This window comes from Poecile atricapillus, chromosome 2, assembly GCF_030490865.1.
Source record: "Poecile atricapillus isolate bPoeAtr1 chromosome 2, bPoeAtr1.hap1, whole genome shotgun sequence".
Lineage (NCBI taxonomy): Eukaryota > Metazoa > Chordata > Aves > Passeriformes > Paridae > Poecile > Poecile atricapillus.
In genome coordinates this window covers 20,202,543-20,230,511 of record NC_081250.1, presented here as the reverse complement: position 1 = coordinate 20,230,511, position 27,969 = coordinate 20,202,543, and the positions used below count along the sequence as shown (strand labels likewise).

At 36.1% G+C, this 27,969-nt stretch overlaps 1 protein-coding gene across 2 annotated transcripts in view; it reads left to right on the top strand.

The window, feature by feature from the left end:
• The window catches only part of SLC39A12 (solute carrier family 39 member 12), a 34,791-nt gene extending 8,012 nt beyond the window's left edge, over window positions 1-26,779 (top strand). Inside the window, exons 3-11 of one of the 2 annotated variants that reach the window (XM_058832283.1) lie at window positions 318-525; window positions 2,367-2,569; window positions 7,034-7,205; window positions 10,394-10,566; window positions 12,330-12,482; window positions 16,003-16,066; window positions 19,982-20,089; window positions 21,614-21,801; window positions 26,110-26,779. In XM_058832283.1, coding sequence (XP_058688266.1) covers window positions 318-525; window positions 2,367-2,569; window positions 7,034-7,205; window positions 10,394-10,566; window positions 12,330-12,482; window positions 16,003-16,066; window positions 19,982-20,089; window positions 21,614-21,801; window positions 26,110-26,238 — 1,398 coding nt within the window. In that variant the 3' untranslated portion in view covers window positions 26,239-26,779. The remainder of the gene's footprint in view (window positions 1-317; window positions 526-2,366; window positions 2,570-7,033; window positions 7,206-10,393; window positions 10,567-12,329; window positions 12,483-16,002; window positions 16,067-19,981; window positions 20,090-21,613; window positions 21,802-26,109) is intronic. The other variant, XM_058832284.1, reaches the window with a different exon arrangement.
• Window positions 26,780-27,969: the final 1,190 nt, after the last annotated feature.

Here is a 27,969-nt window from a genome sequence, read left to right as displayed (position 1 = left end):
ATAGATGTAATTGAGGAGGACACTTGGAACAATAGAAACAGAGGGAAAATAACACTAAGAAAAAATAACCTGAATGAAGGACTGTATTTTTTCCCCATTAGACACTGAGTAAGTGTTCAAGATTTTTAATTCTATGCCTGTTCTCCTGAAAATGTCCTTTGATTAGCTGTTCTGCTGGCAATTACACCTTACATCTTAACATTTTTTCTACTCTGGCTGTCTGTGAAATTGTTCTTCCCAGTTTCTCCTCCTGTCACTCTGATTATTTAAATGGAGGTGAGCAGGATTGTCTTCATGCTGTTTTCTCCTGATTTCAGTGTGTTGATGTGAGCACCCTGGAGAAAAATGCTGATATAATGGACAGAGATGGTGCTGATGAAAACACTCTTCCACGCCTGGCTGCTTTGATCCTTACTCTGGCTCTCCAAGGAGTCTGTATGGGGAAAGCAAGTTTGCCTTCCCCAGAATTCTTTATAAAATATATTTTCAGTTCTCTAAATAGTACCACTGAGCTCCAAGTGACAGGTAAGCTGGAGTATGCAAAGTTCATTTTCTTCAGGAAAATTTATTGCTGGACTTGTCAGAAATTCTGCTTAATCATAAATAAATAGAAGTATAGGAGAGCTCTAGTGCTCCAAAAAAAATAAAAAACCTGAAACAAAAAAAACCAATGCCAAGCTCTCAGCAGCAGCAGCTATTAATTTCTGTAAAAGGTTGTGCCTGCTTAGCAGTTTAAGAAGCTACACCATCTATTCAGGGGCCTGGTATGGATTTAGAAGGTTGTTACAAGACATCTACTTTTCCATTTTTGTGGCGAGTGCAAACACCAACAGTTTGCAAGCTTTTTAAAGCACTTTTAAAAAGTTAGATTAAGTATGGGTTAAAACAGATTAAAAACTTCAATTGAGCATAGGTAAAAACATTTTTAACATTCATAGGTTACACAGAAGTACATTGAATCACTAAAATAAATATTAAAAAAATAATAATCCTTATCCCTAAACTGGGGCTCCTAGTTTGTGCTTATATAAACTGGTTTGGCAGCAAAGCCCTTCCTTTAAGATTGCCCAGCCAGATCTTGTAAAATAATTCTTACAAGAATGGATGGAGCCATCTCAGCAGAGTGCTACTAAATAGCTATATATGGTGAAATCTGGACCCCAGTGAAGATAAAAGCAGAACTGTATGGTTGGTGGACTTAGGATATCATTCAGAAAAAACAGAAAAATATTCTTAACCAGTTTGTTACAGAGTAAGTCTATTTTAAGTCTAATCTCATTATATGGTCCCTTTAAATTTATTTAAATTCTTAATAGTAACTGCAGGAAAGAGTAAGAACCTGGAAGCACAGAAAAAGAAAATTAGATTTTACTACATTTACAAAACAAATAGATCTGCAGCTCCATTCAGATCTTTTTGTCTAAGTAGGCAAAAGAATGTAGTGAAACATCTTATCAGAAACCTTTTTGTGAGATTTACCATTAAGATTATACCATTTGAATTTTCTGAGTAACAAGATATAAAAATAAAGGATTATCATATGGAAACATTCCCATTAATATAAATTTCCTTAAAATTAATTTGTGGACCACTTTTTAATGGACAAATTAAGGTTTACAGGAATTCTCGTTAAGGCTTCATTTGAAAGTGCAGAGGTGAAGGAAGGTGATAAGGAAGATATGCCCCCTCAAATAACCAGGCATTTCCATCAGCAGAAGCACCCATTGCACCCAAGCTGTGTTGTGAGGTACATCTGGTGTGATCTCAGATTTGGATTAGGGATCCTGGCTCTCTGCTTCCTGTTTCAGTACTGTGAGCAGGCATGCTTCCCAGTTAACTGAAAGAGAGAAAAAAATTCAGTCTTGTGCTGCACTTCTGAAGTTCAAGGGCAGCACAGCATCCTGAAGATTGATTTTCACGACCCTATAGAGGATGTTTCCTCATCCAAATACCTGAGTGTGACAGCTTAGTGTGGAGTTATATTTATGCAGGAAAATTTTAAGAACAGTGAAGTTATTTAGCAATTAATAGATAACTTTGTCAGAGATGCTGATTAAATGAAAGATGAATTGCCTTTCAGTCACATCTGTTTTCTTCTGAGGCAGTCATAGGCAAAATATCTCAGGTAAAGAGGTAAAGAAGTATAGAAGAGGTAAAGAAGGATCTGAGGATCTGGGGGTCTGGAACTTCCAGACTTGTTAAGCAGAAATTGCCTCCGGTATCAAACTGAGAACACGGTATTAAAATGAGGAATTGAATCAATGTTATTAAAAACAAAAAGAAAAAAACTATTGTCTTTTAAATATTTTGTCTTTTAAGTGTGCATTTTCCCATGGTAACATATCTGTTCTCTAATGAATTACTAGAACTAGAACAACTACTAAATGTGCTTACAGCCAGAAAGACCTGCACTGTAAATGGACAACTTCACAGTCACAAAAGAAGACGTTACAGTATGGCAATCAGCGATACTGGAAGAAGAGATACTCCAGTCAAAGGAAACCATACAAAAGGAGACTATCTGAAAGGCTATTTTGAAGATCGTGAAAGGAACACGGATTGGGACCAGGTCAATTTTTTTTTTTATGTTGTTATAATGTTGGTGGCAGAATTTCACTGACAGAAGTTTAAACTGATTTTTAAACCATGCAATCAATATGTCTGAGATAAAATGTATTAGTTTCAAAAAAGCATGTAGGTATGGATGAAAATATATATTTGTATAGCTATATTTGTTTAAATATTTATTGGAGAAGGAACTTTGTGGATGTTGGATGTGCAATTACAGTCACTGGGAGGAGCTAACAATGGTTAATGTTACGTGGAATCAGGTGTTTATTGAAGATAGAGGACTGGAGTAACATGGCTCTGATGTTTTCATAGAGTTGTTAAAGAATTCTTGTGGTTTTATGTCACATGGTTTCTGGGACCCATTAAGTGACCTGGCAGAAAGAAGGATTGTTTTGCACTAAAGGGAAAAAAAGTAAATTAAAGTTTCTATATAAGTTGCTTTTAAAAGACTTCTGTAAATTTAAGATTGGGCATTTCTGAACTTTTCATAGCCATCTATGGAATCCACAAGCCTTCTTTAGAAAGTATAAAGGCTGTAAAACCAGAACCTTTATAGCTGCTCCCCAGGATCCTCTCTGAGGATTTTGAAGGACACAGGCCTATTGCAGATGATTTTATCCTTATCCTAAGAATTTGAAAATTAATTCATTTTTTAATGGCAATAATCAAGATGTTAATTGGCTTCCATTCTTTAGACTGGGTGTCATTCCTTAGACAAAAAAGGAGGCTTCTAAGTATGTAACTGGTATATATATTGATGTATACATTTGAAATATATACTTCAAAGAACACTTTTCTATTGTTTTTAATCCTTTACCATTTACATTAACTCAGTGGCAATGTTTCTCCTCCATTTAGGAGAACTGAGTGACATGCAATTGACTTTTTCTGTGGGGTCATTTTCTGATGGGGAGCTGAAACAAATTTCATCTGGGTAAATGCTATTCTGATAGATATTTATCTGTGTAATTGTATTGCATTTGAAATACACACTCTATCAATACATTTATTTCTTTGCAGCTGACCACAAAAAGGGATCATGCTGATCAGCATGATGAGGCTTTTAATGGGGTCTCAAAATAATCTTAAATTAAGGTCATTTTAAATGTGTTTCATATGAATTTTAAATTATGAAGGACAAAAATCAGCAGTGATTCTATCTGTAAAAGAAATAATTGTTCTCCAGCAATTGAAGTATTTTTAAAGCACAGTTTTTGATTTTTTGAACTTTTGGGACCGACTGTAACTCAAAAGATAAGTGTGCAGGGGCATTATCTGAGTCTTAGGAGTCAACTGAGAGCCAAATATTCTGTACACATAAAAAAATACCACAAAAATCATCTGGACAGAAGATAATTTCTCTTCTGTATTAATTCTTAGTTTCTAAGGGATTTTTTTTCCATTCCTGTTCTTTTTAGCTATGCCTATTTTCCTTGACATATTCCATTAGAACACTTCATGTTTCTCTGCTGTGTTGCTAATTTTGTCTCCTGTTTTCTGCACCTATGTTAGCCATTGTGCTTCAACAGTAGAAGATTCTGCTACACACAACACTTTGACTCATCTATGGCTTGTGTTTGCTAACTGCATTAAGATCTATAATTTAATTTTTGTACAGGAATAATTATTTGAAACATTACCACAGAAAGAGCATCATTGCTTTCTTTTAAAGTCATCATTGTCTCTACAATTAAAAATGTATATAAAAAGTAAGTGGCAGATGATCTAAGAAGATAAATTAACTTAAATTCATTAATCTGTGTCACAATATCTATGTATCAATCTATTCTTCCTCATTAAGCAAACATGGATTTTGGAAGCCCAAATCATTCATCCATCCATCCATCCATCCATCCATCCATCCATCCATCCATCCATCCATCCATCCAACGTTCCATTCAGTTTTTCGCATGAAAATATGCAAAATCAGTGTGCTTATTCCATTGATATCATCCTCCAGGAGTACGCACATAGTTGCTTTTCTAATGGAGACAGTTCTCTGACTCCTTATGTTAAAAAGCTTAAAAGGCTTGGCCTTGTAACTAGAAAAGAGGCAGGTCCTCATGCCCCACATCTTATGAGAACATTTTACTAAATAGACCTTAACAGCTATTTTTCATGTATGGGTGGACAGTTTGTTTTTACAGATGAGATTTTGCTTTTCATTGTAAATTCCTGGTAATAAATTCACATTAAAATTTAGATTCATAGTAATCCTGGACCTCAGCTTGTCTATTGTACTTTTCAAAAAAGAGATAGCTCCAAAGTCAGATCAGGTTTCACAGAGCCATGTCCAGTCGAATTTGGTATGTCTCCAAAAACGAAGTTTATACAGTCTTTTTTGGGAAACCTATACCAGTGCTTTGTTGCCTTTGTCTTGATGGACTTCTTTATTATAACAAATTGGAGTTTTTTGTTGCTGCAACTAATACCTTTCACCTTTCATTCTTTTGCTGTATGCCTCTGAGGAGTTTATCTCTGGTTATCTCTTCCCTCTAAAGCACCTAAGACAGTTGAAGACTTAAGATACCTGCCAACCTTTATCTTCCCAAACTGAAGAAACCCAGGTCCCTGAGTCTCTCCTGGCACATCAAGTGCTGCAGTTCCCTAGCCATCTTGGTCGCCAGCCACTGGACTTCCCTTAATTTGCCAGTGTTGTGCACTGCTGGTTATTGAGCTGGACATAGTCCAGATGTGGACTTACATGTCCTGAGTGGTGGGCAATGTTCTTTCTCCAGTACCTGCTGGCTCTGCTCCTGCTCATGCAGCCAGCGTGCAATCAGTGGCCATTGCCACAAAGGCATGCTGGTGGCTCATGTTTAAGTTTCCTGTCAGGACCCACCCCAAGGGCTTTTTCTGGAAACCTGCCTTCCTTCTGGTCAGTTTTCCCTAGCCTTTATTGTGGCATGGGGTTACTCTGTGTGAAGCACAGTAAGTTTGGCTTGGCTGATCTTCATGAAGGTCTGGTCAGCCCTTTTCTTTATCATGTCAAAGTCCCTCTAAATAGCAGCCACACCCATCAGCATATGGACTAGTGGTCCCAGTTGAATTTCACCTGTGATTGCCATCTGGTGCACTCTGTTCCATCACTCAAGTTGTAAGTGAAGGTGTTCATATCATCCCTGCCCTGACTGGTCAGCAATGCTGCTCATGACCAGCCAAAATCCTAGTCTTCCTACTTGATACCAGATGTCAGTGTTCCCTAGTTCTGAGTCAAAACCAGTGCCTAGAACAGGCAAAATTAAGGTCTCTTCCAATATGGTAGCTGCTGAATTGTCTCCATGCTCTCCTTTGGCTTGAAGACAGCACAAACAAAGTGCACATGACAAGCTCACCCATTATCCTGAAAACTTGAATGTGGTTTTCAGAAAAAAAAATATATCAGTGCCCAATTAATTCAGTTTCTTAGTGAATCACAAGACATATTTTACGTGACTAGTGGATAAACAAAGGCAGGAATGTTTTGGGTTATAACTGGGTTTTTTAAAAGTAATTATACGTAACAACTTCAAAAGAAGCTTAAGCTTCAGTAATGAGAGAAAGAATATTTAGGAATCCCTTGAGTCTCAGAAGCAGACTTACTTAAATGAAAGAAAATTATTTGTTTTTAGAATCACAGCTCATCAGGTGAAATTAAGAAATAAAGATTATTCCTTTAAGTAAGATAACATACTTGATCTGGAGTTCTTCTGTTTAAAAGTGTTCACAGAAATTTTCAGTAGAAGTTTTCTTATGTTAACTACTCATGCTTTTACTTGAAGTTTCATCCTGAAGAGGAACGCCCAATATTTCATGAAAATTTTTGAAATATGAATGCTTCCATGAAAAATTGCTTCTTTTGACAAAGAGATGCTCCAAACAAGAACAAAAAGTTGTTGGAATTCTGAATTACCTCTACTAATACAATTATTGAACAATCTTTTGACCACTTTTAGACTGTGTAATAGCTAGTTTGCTGGCATGCCTTATTTCATGAATTAATAAAGCTAACTTATGTCCACATCTTACTTAAGAAACAGAACAAGGATGAATCTCAGTATTGCTTTGATGTAGGCAGTATCTTATATTAATAGCACTATTACTGAAAATAATGTAGTTTCACAAGAATAGCTAAGAATATGGTTCATATTAGTATTAAAACATTTTTCTTGACACATATAACAATAAAATATTGAGAGATATTATTTTGTAAGATCTTTATGACCTTAAGTGGCTTCAACAGAAATTGAGCAGCTTTATCCCAAAGATTCTGGTCTTTCTGATATATATAGTAGTATCAAGTTTACACAGAAAAAAAAAGTGAAGTAATTAAACTAATTTAGGCAAAAAAGAGTATAGATGTATAGAAAGTTGCTTCTAGGGCTGCAATGTTCTGTATTCTTCTAAGATTCTGTATTTAACCTCCAAATTAAATGCAGGTATATACAACGTGTTTAGTAACTGTGTATACTTCTCTACAAAGGTTTGTTTCTCTGCCAATGAACTTGTGAAGATATTTTTGAAAAACAGTTCTTCCTCCATTTCTAAGGACCACTTCAAGCAAATCAGTCCAGCTATCATTCAACAACTTTTAAGTTGTTCATGTCAGCTTCCTGACTTCAAACAGACGAAGCTTCCACCAACAGCTGTGGAAAGTGAGTTATGTTCTTATTAATAATTTATTATTTAAATTCAGAAAAGAGGTGCAAGGAATTTTGTAGTCATTTAATTCATTAATAAACCAAAACATGGTATTTATGCTTTCTGTAATTTATGCGTTCTATAGTTTCATAGCATACATGTCAGATAATAGTATTATATTGAGAAGTGAGGGGATTCAATGGTCTAAATTTTATAGTATTTGAAATTCCTTTTCAACATGCAAGGTGTTAAGCTCTCTTTCTTCATTTGTTAGAGGACTGCTTGATATTGCCAGCAGGTAGGCAATAACAGGTCCTCATCTATGGATTGCTGGGCAGTAAGGGCTTATTTTGTGAAATTTGCACCAGGTTTACATTGTAATCATTGCATTGCTCTTATATATAGCTTCAAGGTTACATTAGCTGGTATTTTATACCATGATGTGGTAAATGCTTGATATAGGTAAGTTTTGTATGAATGCTACTGGTGTTTTAGCTTGTGATATTTTATAGCAGAGAGGCTTTGAGGATACTACTGTGGTAAGAAAAACATTCAGAAAAACAGTGTCAGGGCAGCAGGACCTGTGTGGTAGAGCTGGAACAAGAACTGATTTAGGATATAATTAGGTTGTTTCCATTTGCAGTTGTAGCCCTTGCGTGCCTCTGCTTCCAGTGTTTTCTGCCCCACCTGTTCTGTGAATTCCACTTCTCCTGTAGTCAATCCTTAGTCCACCTTATAAAAGAAAAATCTGAATGTGAGCTGACCTAAAGGCATCCTAATGTGTTTTCTGGGTTTTTTTTCTTACTTTAAGCCAATGATATCTGGGAAGTGGTTACAAATAAAGGTGTGCTGGTGTAATAATAGAAACATTAATTTGGGAATGACCAAAAAGGTATAGGCATCTAACCATAATTGCCTGCATCTAGAGGAGCACTTTCTAGGTTACAAATTAATGTCTTCAATATCTTTATCTTAATATCTACATGTCTAGCTTTAGATGACTAGGTCTGTTTTGGAGCTAGTAAGTTTTCTCCATATCCTGCTGCCCGATGATCCTTATGGAGCAGCACATGAATTAAAAAGCATGAAAGGACACATGTGGATATCCCAGAAGTAAAAAGCATGGGGAAACACTCATGGATATCCCAAGAACTGTTAGAGTAGAAAGAGGCTTACAGAGTAGGAAGAATCATTATGGATCTTCAATAGGTAGCAGTCCTTTCTTATCTTATCTCTCTTCTCATTACCTGAACACCTTGCAGTCTTTACTGCTTTGATCTTTTCTGTGCTATACAGATATGACCATTTTTTTAGATCGGGAATCAAGGGACAAAGAAAGAAAAGAAAGGAACTTACCCAGGTCACATACAAGGTTCATAAAAAATTCACTGTTAAGTGAGATTCTTCCAAGTCTAAAGCTATCAGCCCAATCAATGACATTTTAGTGATCTCATAAAGGTGAGAGATGAGAAAAATTGAACTATTCAAGTGCAGAATGGAATTAATAAGAGCCATTTCTGCAGCCCTTTCCCTGTGCTTTTTGACAAAAGAAGGTTTCCATGACCACAGGGACATTTCTGCTTGATACAGTCTTGATACAGATAAAGGACTCCATGTTTGACCCATGTGTGACCTGGTGACCTGAGCATAGGCTCATTAGTTTTATTCTGAGCTCTATTTTACTGACGGTCTGTGCTGTTTTGGCTAAGTCACCAAGGCCTGACATTCCATATATATCTACTATACTCTTATATTTGGATGTGCAGTCTGTGATATTAACTGTCTGATTTCATGAAGTGCTGAGCACTTTCAGTGCTATTAATGTTTGAAACTGTTAAGAGGCAGTTTTAAATATTTTGGCATTAATTCCTTTATGTGTGTTTCTTATCAGTGTTTTACATTTCATTAGAAGAGTTCTATAGAAATTAATTGGGATTCATGTGCAAAAGGTTGGAAATGTGAGCAGACTGCTATAAGACTAACATTTGAAAGCATCCCAGTAATCTAGGAAAAATAAACTGGTGGTCCTGGTGTATTAACTGAAGGGATGTATTTCCACAGATTTGTAAATACAATTTGGACTGAAATGTTTAGAACCTCAATTAGATCACTATATTCATTTGAGGTTTTAGGCCTTCATTTATTTACAGAAAATGATTTGTTAAAAATGTGGTGTTGACTGTAAGGATACATAGGTGTGGCATGTGAGTACATAGAATCTCAAGCATAAATCTGTTAATAGAGGAAGCAAATGAAGAGCAGTATTCACTGTGCTGCTCTGAGTGTTTCTAATTTGCATAGCCACAGTCTGTTTGGCTCTTAAGGTCTGAAATTTGAAAGTACCAGACTATTACATGTAAAGCCTGAAAAAATGAATGTTTTCTGGGCTTCTAATTCTGTCATCCGTTCACACATGACTAGAAGAATCCTCGTGGCTGTTGTGGCTTAATCCCAGACAGAAGCTAAATATGAAGTAGCCACTAGCACACTCCCCCGCTGCCACCTCCCACAGGGGTTAGGGAGGAGAACTGGACAAATGTAAAATCCATCAGTTGACCTGTGATCAGTTTAATATTTGAGATAAAGTAAAATATACAATTCATGCTACTCCTCCTACTAGTACTACAATTAGTAATGGAAAGGAAGAAGAAAAGAGAGAGAAAAATAAACCCCAAGATAAACAAGTGATGCACAATACAATTTCTCACTACCTGCTGACTGATGCCCAGCTCACCCCTGGTCAGCAGTCAGCCCCTGCTGGCTGATTCCTCCCAGTTTCTACACTGGGCATGATGTTCTGTGGTGTGGAATATCCCTTTGGCCAGTTTGGTCAGCTGTCCCAGATGTGTTCCCCTCCTTCCCCAGATCATTATGCAGTTCCTCACTTTCAGAGCATGAGACACTGAAAAGTCCTTGACTCCGGGTAAGTACAGCTTAGCAACAACCAAAACATCAGTGTGTTACCAACGTTATTTTCATCCTGAATATAAAACACTGCACTGTACCAGGTGCTAGGAAAATTAACTCAATCCCAACTGAAATCAGAGAGTGCCACAATGAATCCCTTCTCCTGTGTGCTTGTGTATAGAGGTATGAGAACATACCCTCAAAAACAATTACAAATACAAAACAAATAATCAAACACAAATACAAATATTGGATGATTAAAGGTGCCCTTGTTTTCATTTGTTTTCCCCTACAGAATATGGTTACAGCACTGTTGCTGTTTTACTTATTACTATTGGATCTATGTTTGGTACAACTCTCATTTTATTTAACTCCTGTCAAGAAATCTATACACTCATTTTACAGCTGTTTGTCGGTTTGGCTGTTGGAACCCTTTCTGGAGATGCATTGCTGCATCTTATTCCTCAGGTAAGTAATAGATCCTTCTGTGATTTTGAAATGTTGACACATAATGTGTGTGTGCACACATACACACACACACAGAGAAAGGTTTCCTTTAAACCTGGATAATGATCATCAGTTTATAAATAAAGCTTTCCATGAAATCCCTGCAGCACTCCAATTACATTTGCACTCTGTAGCTCAGAGAGAAATTAAAAATAATAATAAGTAGAAATCCATGATTGATGAATTCAAGGAAAGAAAGGTTCCTATTTAAAAAAAAAAAATTCAGAAACCCCATAAGTCCTGTGGAATGCACATTCTAGATGGATATTAATTTCTTTCATGAGGAAGATTCTGTAACACATTTTAACAGAAATTGTTCTAAGGTTATATGAGGCATCCACAGTCCCCTACACAGATGGTTCCAGAGAACCAGGTGTTATCAGCCTAATTAATTCTGATGCCTAGAACTGTAATAAAATGTGTGGCATGATCTTTTCCTAAATTCATAATCTAAATTTTAAGAACAGGATAACATGCAAGAGAGAACCAAATTTTCCATTGTGTATTCATTTATTTTTAACAGTCTCCTCTAATATGACACAGATGTTATGAGTAGACTTCTAGTGGCCACAGAAAGAGAGCATCGCAGCTTCACTTAAGATTCTGGTTAAAATTTTCTTTATGCTCAATGCATCAGCTCTGAAAGCAAAACTGGGAGAGTGGTTTAAGGAAGGCAATTCTCATTGAGAGTCAGACAAATGCATTTCTTTCAGCAACACCTTTTAAAAATGAGAAAGTATTCTTCAGTAGTTTTAAGTGATATATCCAGTAGCCTGTAGAGCCCTCACTTTCAGAACAAAAGAGGGCTGCTATGCTGTAACATTAGGGGAAAGAAGGAAGCATACCCACCAACAGAAATTAATTTTTGCATTAATTATGCATTAACTAATTAATGCATTATTTTCACAGAATCACAGAGTTACAGAATTACAGAATAGTTAGAGTTGGAAGGGATGTCTGGAGATCATGTGGTACAACCCACTGCCAAGGCAGGATAACCTAGAGCAGGTTACAAAGGAATACATCAAGGTGCTTTTGAATGTCTGCAGAGAGGGAGAATGCACAACCTCCCGTGCCAGTGAATTGCCACCCTCAGTGTAAAGAAGTTCTATGTCATGTTGGGTTGGAACTTTTTGTGTTTTAGTTTATGGCTATTGCTCCTCATCCTGTGGCTGGGCACCAGTGAAAAGAGTCTTGAACCACCCTCTTGGCACCCATCTTTGAGATATTTGTATGCATTAATGAGATCCCCTCTCAAACTTCTCATCTCTAGACTGAACAGGCACAGTTCCAGCAGACTCTCCTCATGAGAGCGATGCTCCAGTCCTCTAAACATTTTCGTGGCCTCTGCTGGACCCTCTCCAGTAGTTCCTTATCTATTTTCCATATGAAGCTTACATATTAAAACAATGCAGGTGATTTGTATAGAATTTTAACATCAATATATAGCAAACAAAATATATCTCATATATATAAAGGGTGATTTCATAAAACTGTCCCTAAAAATACTTTCCCCACTGAGACATGAAGAAGTGTAGCTGTGCTCCTAATGACTCATTTCATCCTCTATTATTCAGCTGATTATTTCAAAACACAATTTAACTTTGAAAGAACTGGGAAAATAAAATTATGAGAATAAAATGAATTAACTCATTATGACTTGCCTTAGCAAAAATTAAAACATTGCCATTTTAATTTTTTTAACTTTACCTCTTTTATTTTAGACTCTTGGTTTGCATAAACATGAAACACAAGACGTAGAACATTTCTATGAGGGAAAAGAATATATTTGGAAACTTTTAGGAATAATTGGAGGAATTCATGGATTTTTTCTGATAGAAAAGTGTTTCTTTCTTTTGGTAACACCTCGTGACCAGGTAAAGCTTTGTACAATTCACCCTTTAAAAAAACTCTTGTATTTTGAGATTTTGCAGTGCACAGAATGTTAAAATGATTGTGGAAATTAATTATCATTTCTGTGAGTTAAATGAAGCATTGATAATTGCTTTCCAAAGTGCTCCTACTAGATTGACCTTCAGTTTCTATTTTGCTTTGCTCTGTGGATTGTGTTTGCTTCATGAGTGTGTTCCATAAATTTATAATTCCAGAAAGGAAACAGTTAATTGGTCGTGTTCCATAAGCCTGCATTCTTAACTCACACTGGAGCAGGTGAAAAGTGTGTATCCATATGAAATAGCAGTGACAGTTGTTTGCTCTAGGCTCTGTTTGAAAAGGAGAAAGATGCAATAGAAAGATAAATGCAAGCATAAGATATTTTCAAGAATGAGATCCTAAAATTTACAAATTGTTTTTGATCCTTATGCCAGTGATGTGAAAATCTAATATGTGTATTGCAGTCAGTAGGACCCAATCTTACAGTAATTCTATTACTTTATTTCAGTATGGCCAGAGCCTGAAAATATGATTATGCACAAGGATAGAATGTAGCACAAAATGTGATGGCTCATTAAGTTTCTCAGCATGAGAGACAATCCTAATGTCACCTAAAGAAGGCTAAAACTTTGCTTGTTCTGTTCTACAGAGTGTGTGAAGATTGGCCTCATTTAGATACAGAGCAATGACTCCCTATTCCCACTACCTTTGAGTCAGCCGTAAGAATAGAATGTGAGATTAATAGAATGAGAGTATTTTGATGACAGTGATATTTTATTTGTTTGGTAAAAAGAAGTAATTTTTGTTACTTGTTCGAGAGAAGGGTTTTATCATCCCACAAATTTTTAAAGTTTTTCTATTGAGAACTAGATGAATCCTCAGAGTTAGTTTTTATATCTATCTCAGCTTAAAATTTCAATTTAATTTTTAAAATGAATTAAGTTTTATCAAGCCATTGTGATTGTCACTGATTTGTCTGATTCACTTTTCAGGATTTTTAACAGCATAAGCATGAGTAAATGTCTATGCCAACCAGTGCTCTTTTTCAATAGATTTTGTTTGGAAAAAAATAATACTTAAAAATACTAAATTTTCACAAAAGACAGAAATGCTGCATCTGTGTTCATTGGGTTTCAGAACTAATTGCAAAGCATCTTCATTCAGCAGGGCCTTTCTTTAGTTAATGGGCACTGGGGACATTCCCATGATCTTCCAGTGGAGTCTGAATTAAATGAACATTCAGGCAGAGGCAAATCTACTTCAACCATACAGTTGGTAGGTTACCAATATGACATACTTCCCTAAATTTATATTCTTCTTTCTCTGTTCCTCAAAAGAAATGAACAAAATTAATGTAATAAATCAGTATTATTTTTCAGTCTTTATTGATTTATTGCTTATTACTTGACATGATTGTCAAGAATCTCTAGATTTTGAAGTTTATAATGAGCTTTCCCAGAGATATCAAAACCAGATATTTTACAATAACTTTTCTTAATTGTGTATCAGATTGATATAACAATACACTTCCTGTATTGTTATACATTTTGTTGATAAAATTCTTGAAGATTTTCCTCCCTTCTTTTTAAATATTGATCATATGTAAAGACAGACTCTCCCTTGGGAAAAACTTCAGAATTTTGCAGAATTTCCTGCAATGAGAGTTAAGTGCATAATTAGTGAACAGATTAAATCCCGAACTGTTCTTCAACATTTTTCTACAGATTTGAAGAGTAATCTAAACACTTTGGATATCCTTACCTATGTCTACCTGTCTGTGCATAGTACCCAGACAGATAAATCTTTGCAAATTAAATTGAGTGATAAATTTTACCCTGTTTTCTCTTTCTTTCAACAAATTGCTTCAGTTTATACCCAGTTTCTTGATGCATAGGTGAACTCCATTTTACAAATGTAGAGCCTCACAAATCACCGTTAATCTCTAAAACACTCTTGGAAAACTTTCAATGAAAAACACATCGAACAGAGGAATGATGTATGTTCATGATTTTGTGAGACACGTCAGAGTTTCTTGTTTACAATAATGAATGAACATGTCATTCCCTCAGATGCAAGATCCCCCTAAAGTTCTATATAGATCACATTATCTATATAGAATTAGCCTGGCTGAGCTGGTTTGTATAAAAGCAGCCAATTTTTCAGAACCATGTGAGTAGTACTAAGACAAACACTGGTTGACTAAGAAAAACTTATAAATCCTTCAGATTAGTAATTAGTCTTGAAGTTTTGACTCACAGTTCAAAGAAGTGGCATGTGAATAAATATTATAGGAGAAGTGGAACAATTACTGGAATTCATATGACTGGCTACAATCATGGGAATTAGAGACATTTATCTTTCCTTTAAAATGTAGAATATGAGAAACTGCAGAAACAATTCTTTTTCCTTCTCTCTCATGCTTCTACAGCACATGTCCTTCCTCACAACCAATGACCAACCAATGAACAAATTGTATTTTGTAGCCAATGCACATCTCTGGTACAGCTTTTGGAGTGGTGGCTGCTGTCCCTAACACAGAGCTCTTGTGCTGCTGTTGACTCCACTGGCTGCCATAACAGGTTTTAACACACTTTTTTTTGAAAAAAACCCTCTGAAATTAAAATTCAGTCTTTCTAGTTTCAAGCAAACAAGTCTTTTGTTTTTCCCTCTCCCTCACATGAATTTCTGTTAATTTCTCCAATCAGAAAGCAAAGCCCCAAGGAGATAGGGACAGTGAGAGATTACTCATGTTCTCCCTTATCTCCCAACAGCTGCAATATCTATTAATTAAATGTTAGTGTTGGTGCATCAATTTATTTCTCTAGGATAAAGAAGAAGACACTGTCTCTTTCTTCACTTGAAGCAAGGGTAAATTTCACCATGGAGTGTACTTAAGTGCTGCTATGCCCAGCCAGTGCTGCCTGGTGCTGAGATGAAGCCATTGCTAAAAGCCGAGACACAAGACACTGGAGGCTGCACCACCCCAAAGAAAACCCCCTATATTTTGAAAGGGGATGAAACCTATTGATGATCATCTTTTTTAGTTTTTTCTTTTCACAGAGAAACTGTGAACAACACGAGTCCCTAAAAGATTGTACTTTTTTTCCCCTGGATATCCTATGGACACAATCTCCAGGAAAATATAGCCATCTATTTGACAAAATCAAAACACGCAATTTTAATTATAATGCCCCTTCTAGTCTTGCATTTGGCTCCGATTTTTGTATATTCAAGCAGAAATGTGGTTTTCTTGGGCTACAACAATGCCTATGAATTACCTGAATTAGGCTTAACCCTCTTTGGGCGAGGGAGATTTCTATTTTATATGTTTCTGCAGTACCAATCACACTGTCAGTGGCCAGTAAATTATTGTAATGATATCTGTGCAAATAACCATTGACTATCTAAATCAAATAGCTTGAACTTAATTGATGTTTTCCTGTATTTATGGCAGCAGCTGGAAGAGATTCTTAACACTGATCCATTATCTTTGCTTTTAACTAGAGAAGCTCAGAAGATTCTGAACCTGCTGAAGTTCCTCCAGAGAGCAAGGTGATCAGCAAAAAAAGTTAGTATCAATAAAAAAACTAGACAAGACAGGAAGATCCTTCAGACCTAAGATGTAATTGAAAGTGTGCAGCTGGCTTTGCTGCGTGTTTGCTGTGTGCTACATCACCACATCTGATGGTGCCTGGCTACATAATTTAATCTCTGCTTAAAGACCTTCTCAGCTGCCAACCCTGTAATTGTGAAGTTCATTAATCTTACACTGTCCTTGCTTTAGTATTTGCTGTCTCACTGTTGCAATCTATTTTGCTAAAGCCTTTGCTTAAAGGAAAATAGTCAAAAATTCATACAAAAGATATTTTTATAATTTTAAACTTAGCTCAGGCTTTTATTTCTGAAGGTGGTGAAAGATTTTGTGCAGGCTCTCTATGCTAATATAGTTCTCTGTCCTTCTCTTATTACACAGTAAAGCAATAGACTCTTTAAACAAGTAATGATTAATCACAGGTATGGAATTACAGAGTCATGATGGCTCTCACTTTTAGAGTAATCTGTTTGCTTCTGAGAACTTCAGATAACTCCTGTCTTCTGTTTTTTTGCTGCTTAGTAAAAATATGAAAATAGAGCATAAACCAAATTTTGCCTTTAACTGTACTTCGTGACCTTGGTGAATTCAATAGAGTTGCAGTCATCCAACTGAGGGAATAATATTTTAATTTAAATCAATTTATTTACTGTAATTTGTTACCGCTGAAGATGAACAGATCACACGGACACAGGTCGAGGTGTGGTGAAGAGAAGAGAGAGTTTATTTTTCCCTCCAGGATTTATAGGTTTCTGACCACAGCCAGGGATTGGATGGTCAGGATAACACTTTCTCACAGCACTGGCCATGAGAGATGTCCATCACAAGACGTGTAACAGAAAGAATGTACACATATCTATGTTTACAGTTACTGTCCTGGGAAAGTCTTTAGAAAACTATGTTAGCAAGCTCAGAAGCTGAGTTTTCAGGGCGACAGTAATTAACTCCCCCTTATTTTCTGATCTCAGATCTCAAGTCATCAGTCAATCATTATTTAACTGTGTCATTATCTTCTTCTAGGTTCTTAATGTTCTCTTCCATTCTTGTGGACTTCATTTCTATTTCTGCAGCATTAGAAATCTGGTTTTCATTTCTTCACTTTCACCTCTCCAGTAGTACACAATCCAGTTTGAACGTGACTATATAGTTCATCTCTATATATTTCTGTTTGCTTCAATCACCATTACCTGCTAAGCACCAACAAATTTCTAGTGATCTCAATGTTATGTGTTCCAAGTAACTAAATTTGGGATAGCTTCTCAGTGATATATGTTTAGTTTAAGTTTTTCTCATACCTCAGTCTTACCTCCAGAAATGAAACCTTAGTAGTGAAGGGCAGGAGGTTATTTGGCATTTTTGGGGGAATACATAATTACAAAAGTTTGTTTCATTACAGTTCTTTTAAATAGCTAAGTGCATAAACATAACCTAAGTACCTTAATACTGAGAGAGGTGTTTCTTCTCCAAAAGTGAATGGAATCTGCAATCTAAGAGAAGCCTGGCAACTCCAAAACTGTAAAGCTTCACTGTAAATGCGTGTCAAGTAGGACTGCAAAAAGAGTCAATCACCATAGATAGGGAGTAACTGAGAAAGTAAGAAACTTTCTGAGGAAAAAGATGTCTGACAAACTCTCTCTGCATTTATCCATACTTGTTCTATCAATATCAGAGAGGACCACACAGTAGCATTTTATATTTTTTACACTTAGCGACACTTTACATTGACTAGAAATATTTTTTCTGTGTTAATCATGGAAACATTGGAAAAGATCTATTTATGGATAAATGTTTGTTTTAAACTCTTATTCTAAACTTAATAAGTGTAGTATATGGTTGAGGTCCTACCCATTAGTTTCATGAAAATTATAGAATAGAATTTGCTATGAGTTCTGATCCCCCATTTAAGCAAAGAAAAAAAGAAAGTAATATTGTTGGAGAAGAAGAGACTGTAACTATTCTGTAACTATTTATTTGTAGAAATAGTTAAGGTAATAAGTTAATAGTTTGTGTTGGAATATAATGCAGTGAGATAATTGCCAGTAACAAAGCTGCTTTAAAAAAGGCTGAAAGTAAAGTAAGATAAACATTCAGATTTGTTTATACATGCATCTTCTTAACTTTCTGTCAAGTAGGTTCACAAAGCTTATATCTGTAATTGCTCCACAATGTTAATGTGATCCCTGTGTTATACTAAAACACACTGGAATGAATTCCAGTAATCATGGTATATCTTCTCCAGTAATCAGATACTCGAACAAAACAGACTAATAAGACCTCAGGGCAGGCCATGATTTCATCCTTGCCAGTGCTCACAAACTTAATGTAATGCAGCAATCTATTATTTCTATGTAATTCATGCTCTGCACTATTGATTATAAACTGCCCATAGTGTTTAGAAAGAACTGTGCAAACTCGGGACATCCACATCCAGCTCTGTAAGCTGGCAGTAAAATCTAACAAGCCTGCCAATTTCTCTGAACCCACAGAGCTCCCAGACAACCAGGGAGGATTTTCTGAATATGGTTGTTAGGCTTTTATGTGCTCTGTGTGTTTTTCATAATAGTCTGAAGACTTCAGTTCTAGCCAGGTTCTGTAAGAAAAATATCTCCCCCATCACTATAAAATGGTCATCTCTGAGAAACATTACTGGAGTGAAACCTGGAAATAACTGTATTCAGACAGATTGGTGCAGCTTCACATTTTCTCATTAGTCTGTCATATGTCTATGTGGGGTCACCAAAAGTAAGAAAAGTACATATTTAAGGCCCAAATCATGCCTCTGCTCCTTCAGGCATGAAACCAACCTTTTCAAAGTGTTCTGTCCATTCTGTATAGAGGGAAGCTGGATGAGTTTCTTGACAGACATTAGGCAGTTGTGACTGTAAGACTGGATAAAATTAATGAAAAAAAGTCCAGGATGGGGCAGCCGATTATGTGTTGCTAAGTTTAGACATTGAATCTAGACGAAGTTTTGCTCCTTCTTGAAGAGATAAACTGCCTCCCTGTGAATCTGTTCAGCATTCCACCCAGCTGTCTCTGTTACAGGCTGGGCAGAGAGATTGTCCCTAATTCCCTGGCTTAATTTCAATACTTGCATCACTAGTAGCACCTTTCTACTCATGTCAGGTGATGTGATGCCATGAACACCCAGTACACTGTTCCACACTAAAACAAGGTCACAGAACAGCATGGGAAAGATGAACTGCCATCTCCACCCCTGAGTGCTGCTCCATATAGGGGTACTATGAGCATAACAGCCATTAATTGACTGGAACAAATGTTGGATATAAGTATGCTGTAACTGTGTACTATAAGTGATACTCTGAGGCTTGCTCTCTTTAATTTCTATCTTTCACTGTAATACAATTGCATAAAAACCCCCAGACCCTGCAAATATTACTCAGTAGTAGCAAGCTTTACAGGATTAACAATCAGCTGCATGAGATCAAATATTTATCTTCCCTATAGCTGTGCAATTCTGTAAGCAATGGTGGAAGAACGCCAAATAACAATTAGGAAAACTTGTGTGAATTTTATCAAATAAAGAAAGATTAATAGAAAGCCTTAGGATGCTTCATGAGGCTGGACTCAAACCTCATTTTTTGTCTAATAGTTGATCCAATAAGAATAAGGAAGTTATTCGCTGGTATTTGCATCTCATTTTGAATTGTTCTGGAAACTACTTTTTTTGTTTCAAATTTATTGAAGGAAGTGTAATAAGAAGGGAAAATCAGATAAATATTATTTCCCTCTGATTAATATGACTTTTTGTAATGTTTTATGCAAAGTCACCAAAAAACCGAAATCATTTATAACATAACAAAACTGGCAATATCTGTTTGGGTTAATCCTGGGCTTTTTATCTGTTTGTTTTTTTCCTTCTTTTTTGAGGTAAAAAAATCAGCTTGTTAGCAATAATGGTTCTGGTGGGTGACAGTCTTCACAATTTTGCTGATGGCTTGGTAATAGGAGCAGCATTCTCATCCTCAACAGAAACAGGTGTGACAACGACGGTTGCTATTTTATGCCATGAAATTCCTCATGAAATGGGTAAGAAATATATGTGTGTACTTTTCCTGATTGACTTTGCATTTCCAGGTTTCCCAAAAATTTCTTTCCTGTATGACATCTGTGGGAATTCTTGCTTATAACATCATGCATTACAATGTTACTGTGTGAGACTGATACTTTCTTTGCCCTTCACAAAAACCAGAGGAGGCTTCTGCACTCATTATGGGATGCCTTCCTGTTTGACTTTCTCCAGATGCAAATGACATCAGGTCAGGAGTGACCTGTTATTCTTATGTGTACTGACACAAAAAGTAAAAAATAAAAATAAAATAATAAATAAATTATAAAATTATTAATATATTAGATATTAAATAATTTAATAGAATTAAATATTTCTAAAGTAATAAAACCGTAAGCAAGACCCATGTGTGTATAATGGCCATGCCTGACGCAATGGGCTATCCAAGACTTTCAATGTGCAACAGTTCTACTTAGACAAGTATTCTTCTTGCTACCCTCATTCCTGCTGCTAATCAAGAACAGTAAAATAATTAAAGGTGTATGACCTATTTTACTGGACAGGACAGGAGTATTGTTCTTTTGTATATTGTCCCTGATTGACATTTTCTAGCAAAACTTCCATCACGGCTAAAGCTGCTCCTGATATTGTGTTGATGACAGCTGCAGGTTCTCAATTCTATCATTAAATGACTGAACATTTCACGTGCTACATAGAAGACTCCTCCAAACAAAATAGGATGGAGGATTGCTGTAAAACTGGTAACTCTTGTTTGCATGGCAAAGCAAATAGAAATACTTGACAGTTAGCTCCAAAGACACCTTCTTAATTCTGGGGCGGTAGTGCCCCAGTGTCGAAATGACATCTTTACAGTCATGGAGTAAAATTTTTCAAGTCTTCTAGTTGTGGCCTGTTATGAAATCTTTCATTTTAGAAGAAAAATCTATGATGGGATTCTTGTTGGAGTCCCATCAGGACAGATTCTGATGTACAACTTACTCCAGTTGATTAGAACTGAAATCAGTGGGGTTAAACTCAAACTGGGATCAGACTGGCATAGATCACTCTGACTCGCAGCACCTGTAGCACACTCAGAGACCACGCAGCACTATATACCCACATGATTTGAACTGGCAAGTTACCAGTAGAGAAAGATTTAGAAGCTCTGGGAAAGCATGTGACTTTACTTTTGCATGAATCCAAGTTGGAAATGTCACGGAACATAGAGAACTAACAGAAAGCCACTTCTCAATACTGTATGCTATCTTTAGGAATAGCTAAACAAGTACAAGTCAGTATGACTTTTTTTGTTGTTTTGAGATTTTTCTTTCACACAGGACAAGTTTATAACTAATTCTACAGATTTCGAAAGGCAGCCCTCCATCATTCACTAATTTTGTACATACCTTAATTATTTTCCATCATATTTTATTACCAAGAGTCTTAAAATACATTTATCAGCTAAATAATAAATGTTCTTTGTCTCTATGCAGGAGATTTTGCTGTGCTGCTGAGTACAGGGCTCCCCACGAAGACTGCAATTTTGATGAATTTTATAAGTGCACTAACAGCATTCTTAGGACTTTATATTGGCCTTTCTCTATCGACTGACCCATCCATTCAAAACTGGATTTTTACTATTACAGCTGGAATGTTCTTGTATTTATCTTTAGCAGAAATGGTGAGAACTTCAGTCTATTTTTATGTTTTCCTTACAGCATAGCCACATCATCGATAAGTGTCAGAAAAGTGCAGGGGGATAAACTTGGAGAGAAAAAGAGCAGTGCTTAGAAAAGTAATCTGTTTTCCTTCTGTGTCACTTTCATGCTAGGTGTCATTATAATGAAAAGGGGAAATAACGACCATTAAGAGACTAAAATAAGAGAAAAGAATAATTAACTTCTAGAGTATTTTTTTAAAAAAATATTTTAAAGATTTCTAAACAATGTATTTTTAGTTATTTTAGTTATTTAGTAAAACATATATTTGAACCTTCAGGGGATTTTATGATCTTGAAATAACTGGTTATTTTTTTCTTTCTCTGCTCTTTTCTTCATATATTTTTCACCCATTGTTTCAATGCAAATTTGCTGTTTCAGAACTAAAATGTAAGGTGCTTATCCTGAACACTTTATTCTATCCTAGGGAGGTTTCAATTAGCTCTTAAGCATTAAAAAGACCTTCAGATTACCTCAGCTTTTTAATAGATGCCCAGTATTTTTCATACTCCCAATAAAATTGCAATGATCTGCCTATAAAAAAATAAGGTGTGAAGATAGGAAGTAGGAGGAAGGTCTAAGGACTGAGCAAAAATGTGGAGCAATCATAGCTTATGCAGATGCCTCAGGCCACATAACTTATTGAAGAGATGGATTACTGTTACACATGCAGAACTTGAATGCCTGCCCAGCTTTGCCACTTGGCTCTTTAACCATCATGTGTTGATGTAGGGATTCTTGCAAGCTCCTCCACAAAGATGGAATGTTTTGAGTGAGTAGATCAAGAGGGAGAAAAAAAAGTCTCTTCATAAATTATTACTTTGTTTTTTCCCACGGCTGTCTATCTCTTCCTTGTGTTTGTTACCACATCGTGCCTGAGATGCCCTTTACCAGGTTCAGGCATCATACTTTCTACCTGATATGCCATTCCAGTAATATAACCTATTTAAAATTCTACTTACAGTAATTCATCTTAGGCCTCCTCAGTATTTTGGTCTATTTTTGCTATTGTAAGTAAAGTAAAATGAACATAAAATTCACCTAAGAGCTCAAGACAGAACTGCCAAAGGATTGTGGATGTGTCAACAGTCCTGACTGAGGTAGTAAATAACAGACAAGAACACTGTGTACCAAGTTGCAGCTTGTTCTGACAGGGAAATTTGGAAGTGAGGCTGCCTACCAGCTGTGTAGGCATGGTTTTACTAATGGGGCAAAGAATGATGTACACATATTTTTCCTCCAGTGTAGGATCGACATCCATCAGGGATCCACAAGCTTCTAGAACAATACCAAGTTTTTCCCTGAGTCTTCAAAGCCATGTGCCAGCTGTAAATCTCAAGAGGAAATATAGTTCCAGGCAGAGACAGGGACATGTTTTGCCTTGTTCTCAGCTTGTCATCATAATCTTGGTCTTGATGGGAAGGGAAGAAAGAAGGGAGAGAGGGGGGAGAATCTTATTTCTCTCAATCCCTTTTATTAATAAGACTCTAAGCAGCTTTTCTCTGCATTTTGTCAAAAGAACTGCTGTTGGGTGGCTCACCTGCTGGTGTCAAACATCACAGGGATTATTTTATTTAAAAAAAATATTTATTCAGCATTGCAGCCATCTATAGATCTGAAAAGTTTTGTATGTTTGTATAGTACATCTCAAGAGAAAATGAGCCATTCTTTATGTATTTTTCTACTTGCTGCACAGAACTAGGTTCTATTTTCTGCTGCACTCTCATCTACAAACAACAGTTATCAGTGCTCCTGCCAATGGTGTACAAACTTCTAATAGTACACAAAGTTTGACTGTAACTTTCAGTACTTGTCTTATGGGCTTTCACATATTCATGTGCTTGTCAGAATAGCAGTTAAATAAAACTGAACATCCTCACTGGTTCCTCACTTAGGAACATTGAGGGGTGTGAATGGAGGTTTGTTGACAGAACAGCACTGTGAGACTGCCACCACAGACAAAGTAGCACAAATCTACTTCTGTGGTTAATTAAAGGTTTTTCATTTCTACAAATGGCATTATAACTCCATTAGCAAGCTGGGTAGAGACTAATGATTTCAGAAACTGAATAAGGGGCAAAAGATAAAATCACTTATATCCATCATTTTTCACCAAGAAATTATGCAAAACTGAAGTTTACTGTGACTAATTTAAAAAATGTTTTCAATTTTGAAGATAAGGGAGTAGTTTTTAAAGTGATTTACTGGGCTGTTGCAGTGCAGCAGCCATGCCATATGGGTCCAGCTTGGTAAGAACTGTTTTTTAGCCAGTACATGCCTGAGCCTGTCATGCCTTCTTTCAGCAGGCTGCTTCCTAATTCTTCTTATCTTTTGTGATAACATGAGCTGGAGTGGAACAGAGCAGTCCCTTGATTAGCAGTACCTCTTTTGCCTCTGACAGACTTGAAGCATTAGCAAGTGTGAGCTTCCAACAGCTTAGATGTGGTGCTATGTTCCCTTAATTTGTGAAGTGGTTTGCATCTGCCAGTTGAATAGGATTATGCTTAAACAACAAGATCTCTCTGCTATACCACACACTTTTTTGTTCAGAGAGAGTTGGGTAACTATAGCTGATATTGTGACAGCAGCCATTTTATTTTAATAGATAAGCAGGGATATCACACTAGGTATGGCAACAGAAATGGTTTGTGTGTTGATTACATGCACATAGATTAGATGGAGGGAGCAGACATCAGCAGTGGACATGGAAAGGGTACTACTTGCTAAGAATTCCTTTTGAAAATTATCTTAGGAACCTCCTGTGCATGTATGTCACTCCTAAATTGTCACTGACAGCAATAAATAAATTGTCACTGACAGAAATGAAAATTCATTTTTGCAATGGGAGGAGAAAAATTTCCTGTTTGGAGAACTTTTCCCTCAGGCACTGGGGAAGAGGAAAAATTAGACTGATTATAAGGATAAATAAGAAAGACTAAACATCTAGACTGGAACCCTGAATTCAGGCTAGGTCTTAATGAACAGTTTTTTACTCATATCCATGAAAAATTCTGTGTGCTCTGAGCACTTAAAACTGTCAGTTCAGATTTTGATTTACATCAGAACTTTGATGTGTTTACACTTGCTTTAGATTAAAAGTTTCTGATATCTTTAAACACTGAGCAAATATTACTACATAAGTTTCTGTACTATAATTTAAATCACTGCCTGGCTGTAATGAAGATCCAAGGCATTTGGGTTTTCCTGTTATTTTCAGGCAAAACTTTAAAGTGGAGGCAGATTTTTCAGCACAGTTTTGTTTTGGGCCCATACCAACTTTCAGAGAAAGAAGAATGCAGAAGAAGCAGCCCCAGAGACCCCCCTCTGACAGAGGGAAGGACAAGCATAGCAAACACTCCCGTTAACCTCCTTGGTCAGCACCACTCCACTGTCTCCCAGTGGCTGCTGCTGTTACAGCTACTGTGAAGAGCCTCCAAAGTGCACAGGAACTCAGTAGTTTTTATTCAAGCACAGAAAAAAACACACAAACAAAACCAGAGGTCAGCATGAGACTACTGCACTCTACTTATTTCCAGAGTTGATTTGACAGTATTAGCAGTCATCAGTGTTTCCCCTGAATAAAACAGAAATATTAAGAGAATTTGAGCCTGAGGCATCATTTTTGCAAGGTCTGTTTAGACACATATTTAGTTTAAACCTTTGATAAAATATACTGTGTAGAGTGAAAGGTCAATACAAGTAGCCTTTGTTATGATTATAAACAAGTGTTGCCCTATTACATGATTTAAAACTCATAGAAAAAAATACTAAACATGATTTTTTCAAGCATATTTTAAAGGTCCTGTTTTCTACTTGTACATTTACTAAAGCCCAAGTAAATAGGAGTGTTGCCAGTTATTTCAGAAAAAGCATGATTGACCCTATATATAGTACTGAAGCAAAAAATACTCCAACTAGTTCATTCCCACAAAAGGAAATCACTAATTTTACTAAATAAGCATTTCCTTGCAGACAGCTGTATAAAATTACTACAAAGTATTTGAAGTTAAATTTCAGAATCTTCATTATAATTCTTGTCAGTGCTAGTAAAAGAACCAAAGTGGGTAGAATTTGATTAATTTAAATATTTTGTCATCAAGATCAGCTTTGTCAAAATGTACAGAAAACACTACACATTAATAATATAGTCAGAAGCTCAGCATTTTGAAAGTTGTTTTTTTTAAATAAAGTTTGCCTTATTTTCCCATAACTTTTTTTTCCCACAGATGAATGTATCTGGCTCTCATTCTGCTGTCTTATTCTTTTTTTAGCTTCCTGAAATGACTCATATTCAGACACGGCGACCCTGGTTGATGTTTCTCTTACAGAACCTTGGATTACTATTAGGCTGGCTTTGCCTCTTACTTTTGGCTGTATTTGAACAGAAAATCAAAATATAAGTTTTCTGTTGGAAATCTCGAAGTACCACTTATGACAGTGGATAGAGCATTATTCACAATTTGTCATGTCTGCCATAGTGATATGTAAATTAAGTTGCTGGGATTTTATATCTGAACAGTAGATAACTATTTTACTTTATTAACTTATTGTTCAGATTTTTGTAATTATTTTTTTTGTAAACATGAATGTTTAGAATTATGTTTTATTTGTTACTGAGTTTACCAGATCCCATGCTCAAACTCACAGGAGCTTTTAATTAGTTTTTATTGAGACTGTTCTAGTTGAATGCTCTAAGTGATCTCTGCCAGTCTGATTGAAGAAAAGAATAAAACACTTTTATATGCAATAATTAAAGTGGACTAACCATAGCTGAATAATTTGAATACAGAATGTTTTTTTGCCTTTTAGAACAAAGAATTATTTCTTTAAATATAAAAAGAGTAGCAAAGCTTAACTGCTAAATGGCATAAAGCAATTTTATAAAGTCTGCACTTTCTACTTTGTCAACATAAAGATTCTCATCAGTTTCATCTTACTGGTCCACTGTGGCAGGAAAAAAATAACAAGTGTAAATGTTGAAGTTTATGCTACAGAAATTTGGGAATATTCTTTTCTGACTATAATACAGTTTCTCATATGTGTGATGGAACCTGTGACAGTCAAGCACTGGACTAACCACCTTTTGCATTATCTCACCTCTGGTGAGATGAGCAACTGCTCATGAAGGATTATAAAAAATATGTTTAAATTTCTTTTCCCTGATATCCCTTTCAGGCTCCACAAATGAAGGGATTTCTTGAGCCAAATGTTGCTTCTGAGACATCATATTCAATAAACACTTGCCTTCCTGTCAGCAATTAACTTAATCATAGATATGTATTGTGGAAAGAGCTTTTTCAATTGTCTAGAGTGCATTTAGCCTCATGGCAACTCCTCCCATCCTGAGTGATTTTTGTGTAATTAGTCCTCTTGATGTCAAGGTAATTCTGCCTAAGTTGAGATGATTCATTTAATCTAGTTTTGAAGAACCAGGTCTGAAACAAATACACAAATTCTAGCCTGATTCTGATGTGCTGAGCAGCTTCCAGGAGGTATTAAGCAACACTCAGCTGTGTGATTTCAGCTCTTTACATGCTCTCAATTTCTGGTGCAAGGACTTCTCCCCTAACTTATTTATACTTTTGTATGAGAACTAATCTATGTTCTTTCTTTCTCCTCTGATGATCTGTGGAAATAGGGAGAGCAAGTTACAGAACAGACATATTTTTTATGAAGCGACTGAAAGTTTTCTTTGTCTAAACTCTGCCTTGAAATATCTCTACATTATGACACAACATGACTGTCTCACAATGTGTTCTGTGTTTATTTAATAGCTCCTAGTGAAGGTACAATTATTCTCATATTACAGAGGGGAACAGAGTCTACTCTCCTACAGCAGACTGTCAGACCTCTTAGTTCTCAAAAGCTTCATGGGCACCATACTAACCAAAATACAAAGTGAAAAAAAATACTGAATTTCACTGTTTATGATAGCCCACACTCATGAGCTTGTGAACCCTTAGTCAACCAGTGACTAACCCTCAGGGAAAAAAAAACAAACTTAGAGATAATTTTAAAAGTAGATATGCATTCATTTTCAGTGCCTGATAGTTATGAGAATTTGTAGCAAATGCCACAATGCAAATCTAGACAAACTTAGACATGTACATACTTTCAGAAACCTTGTCCTA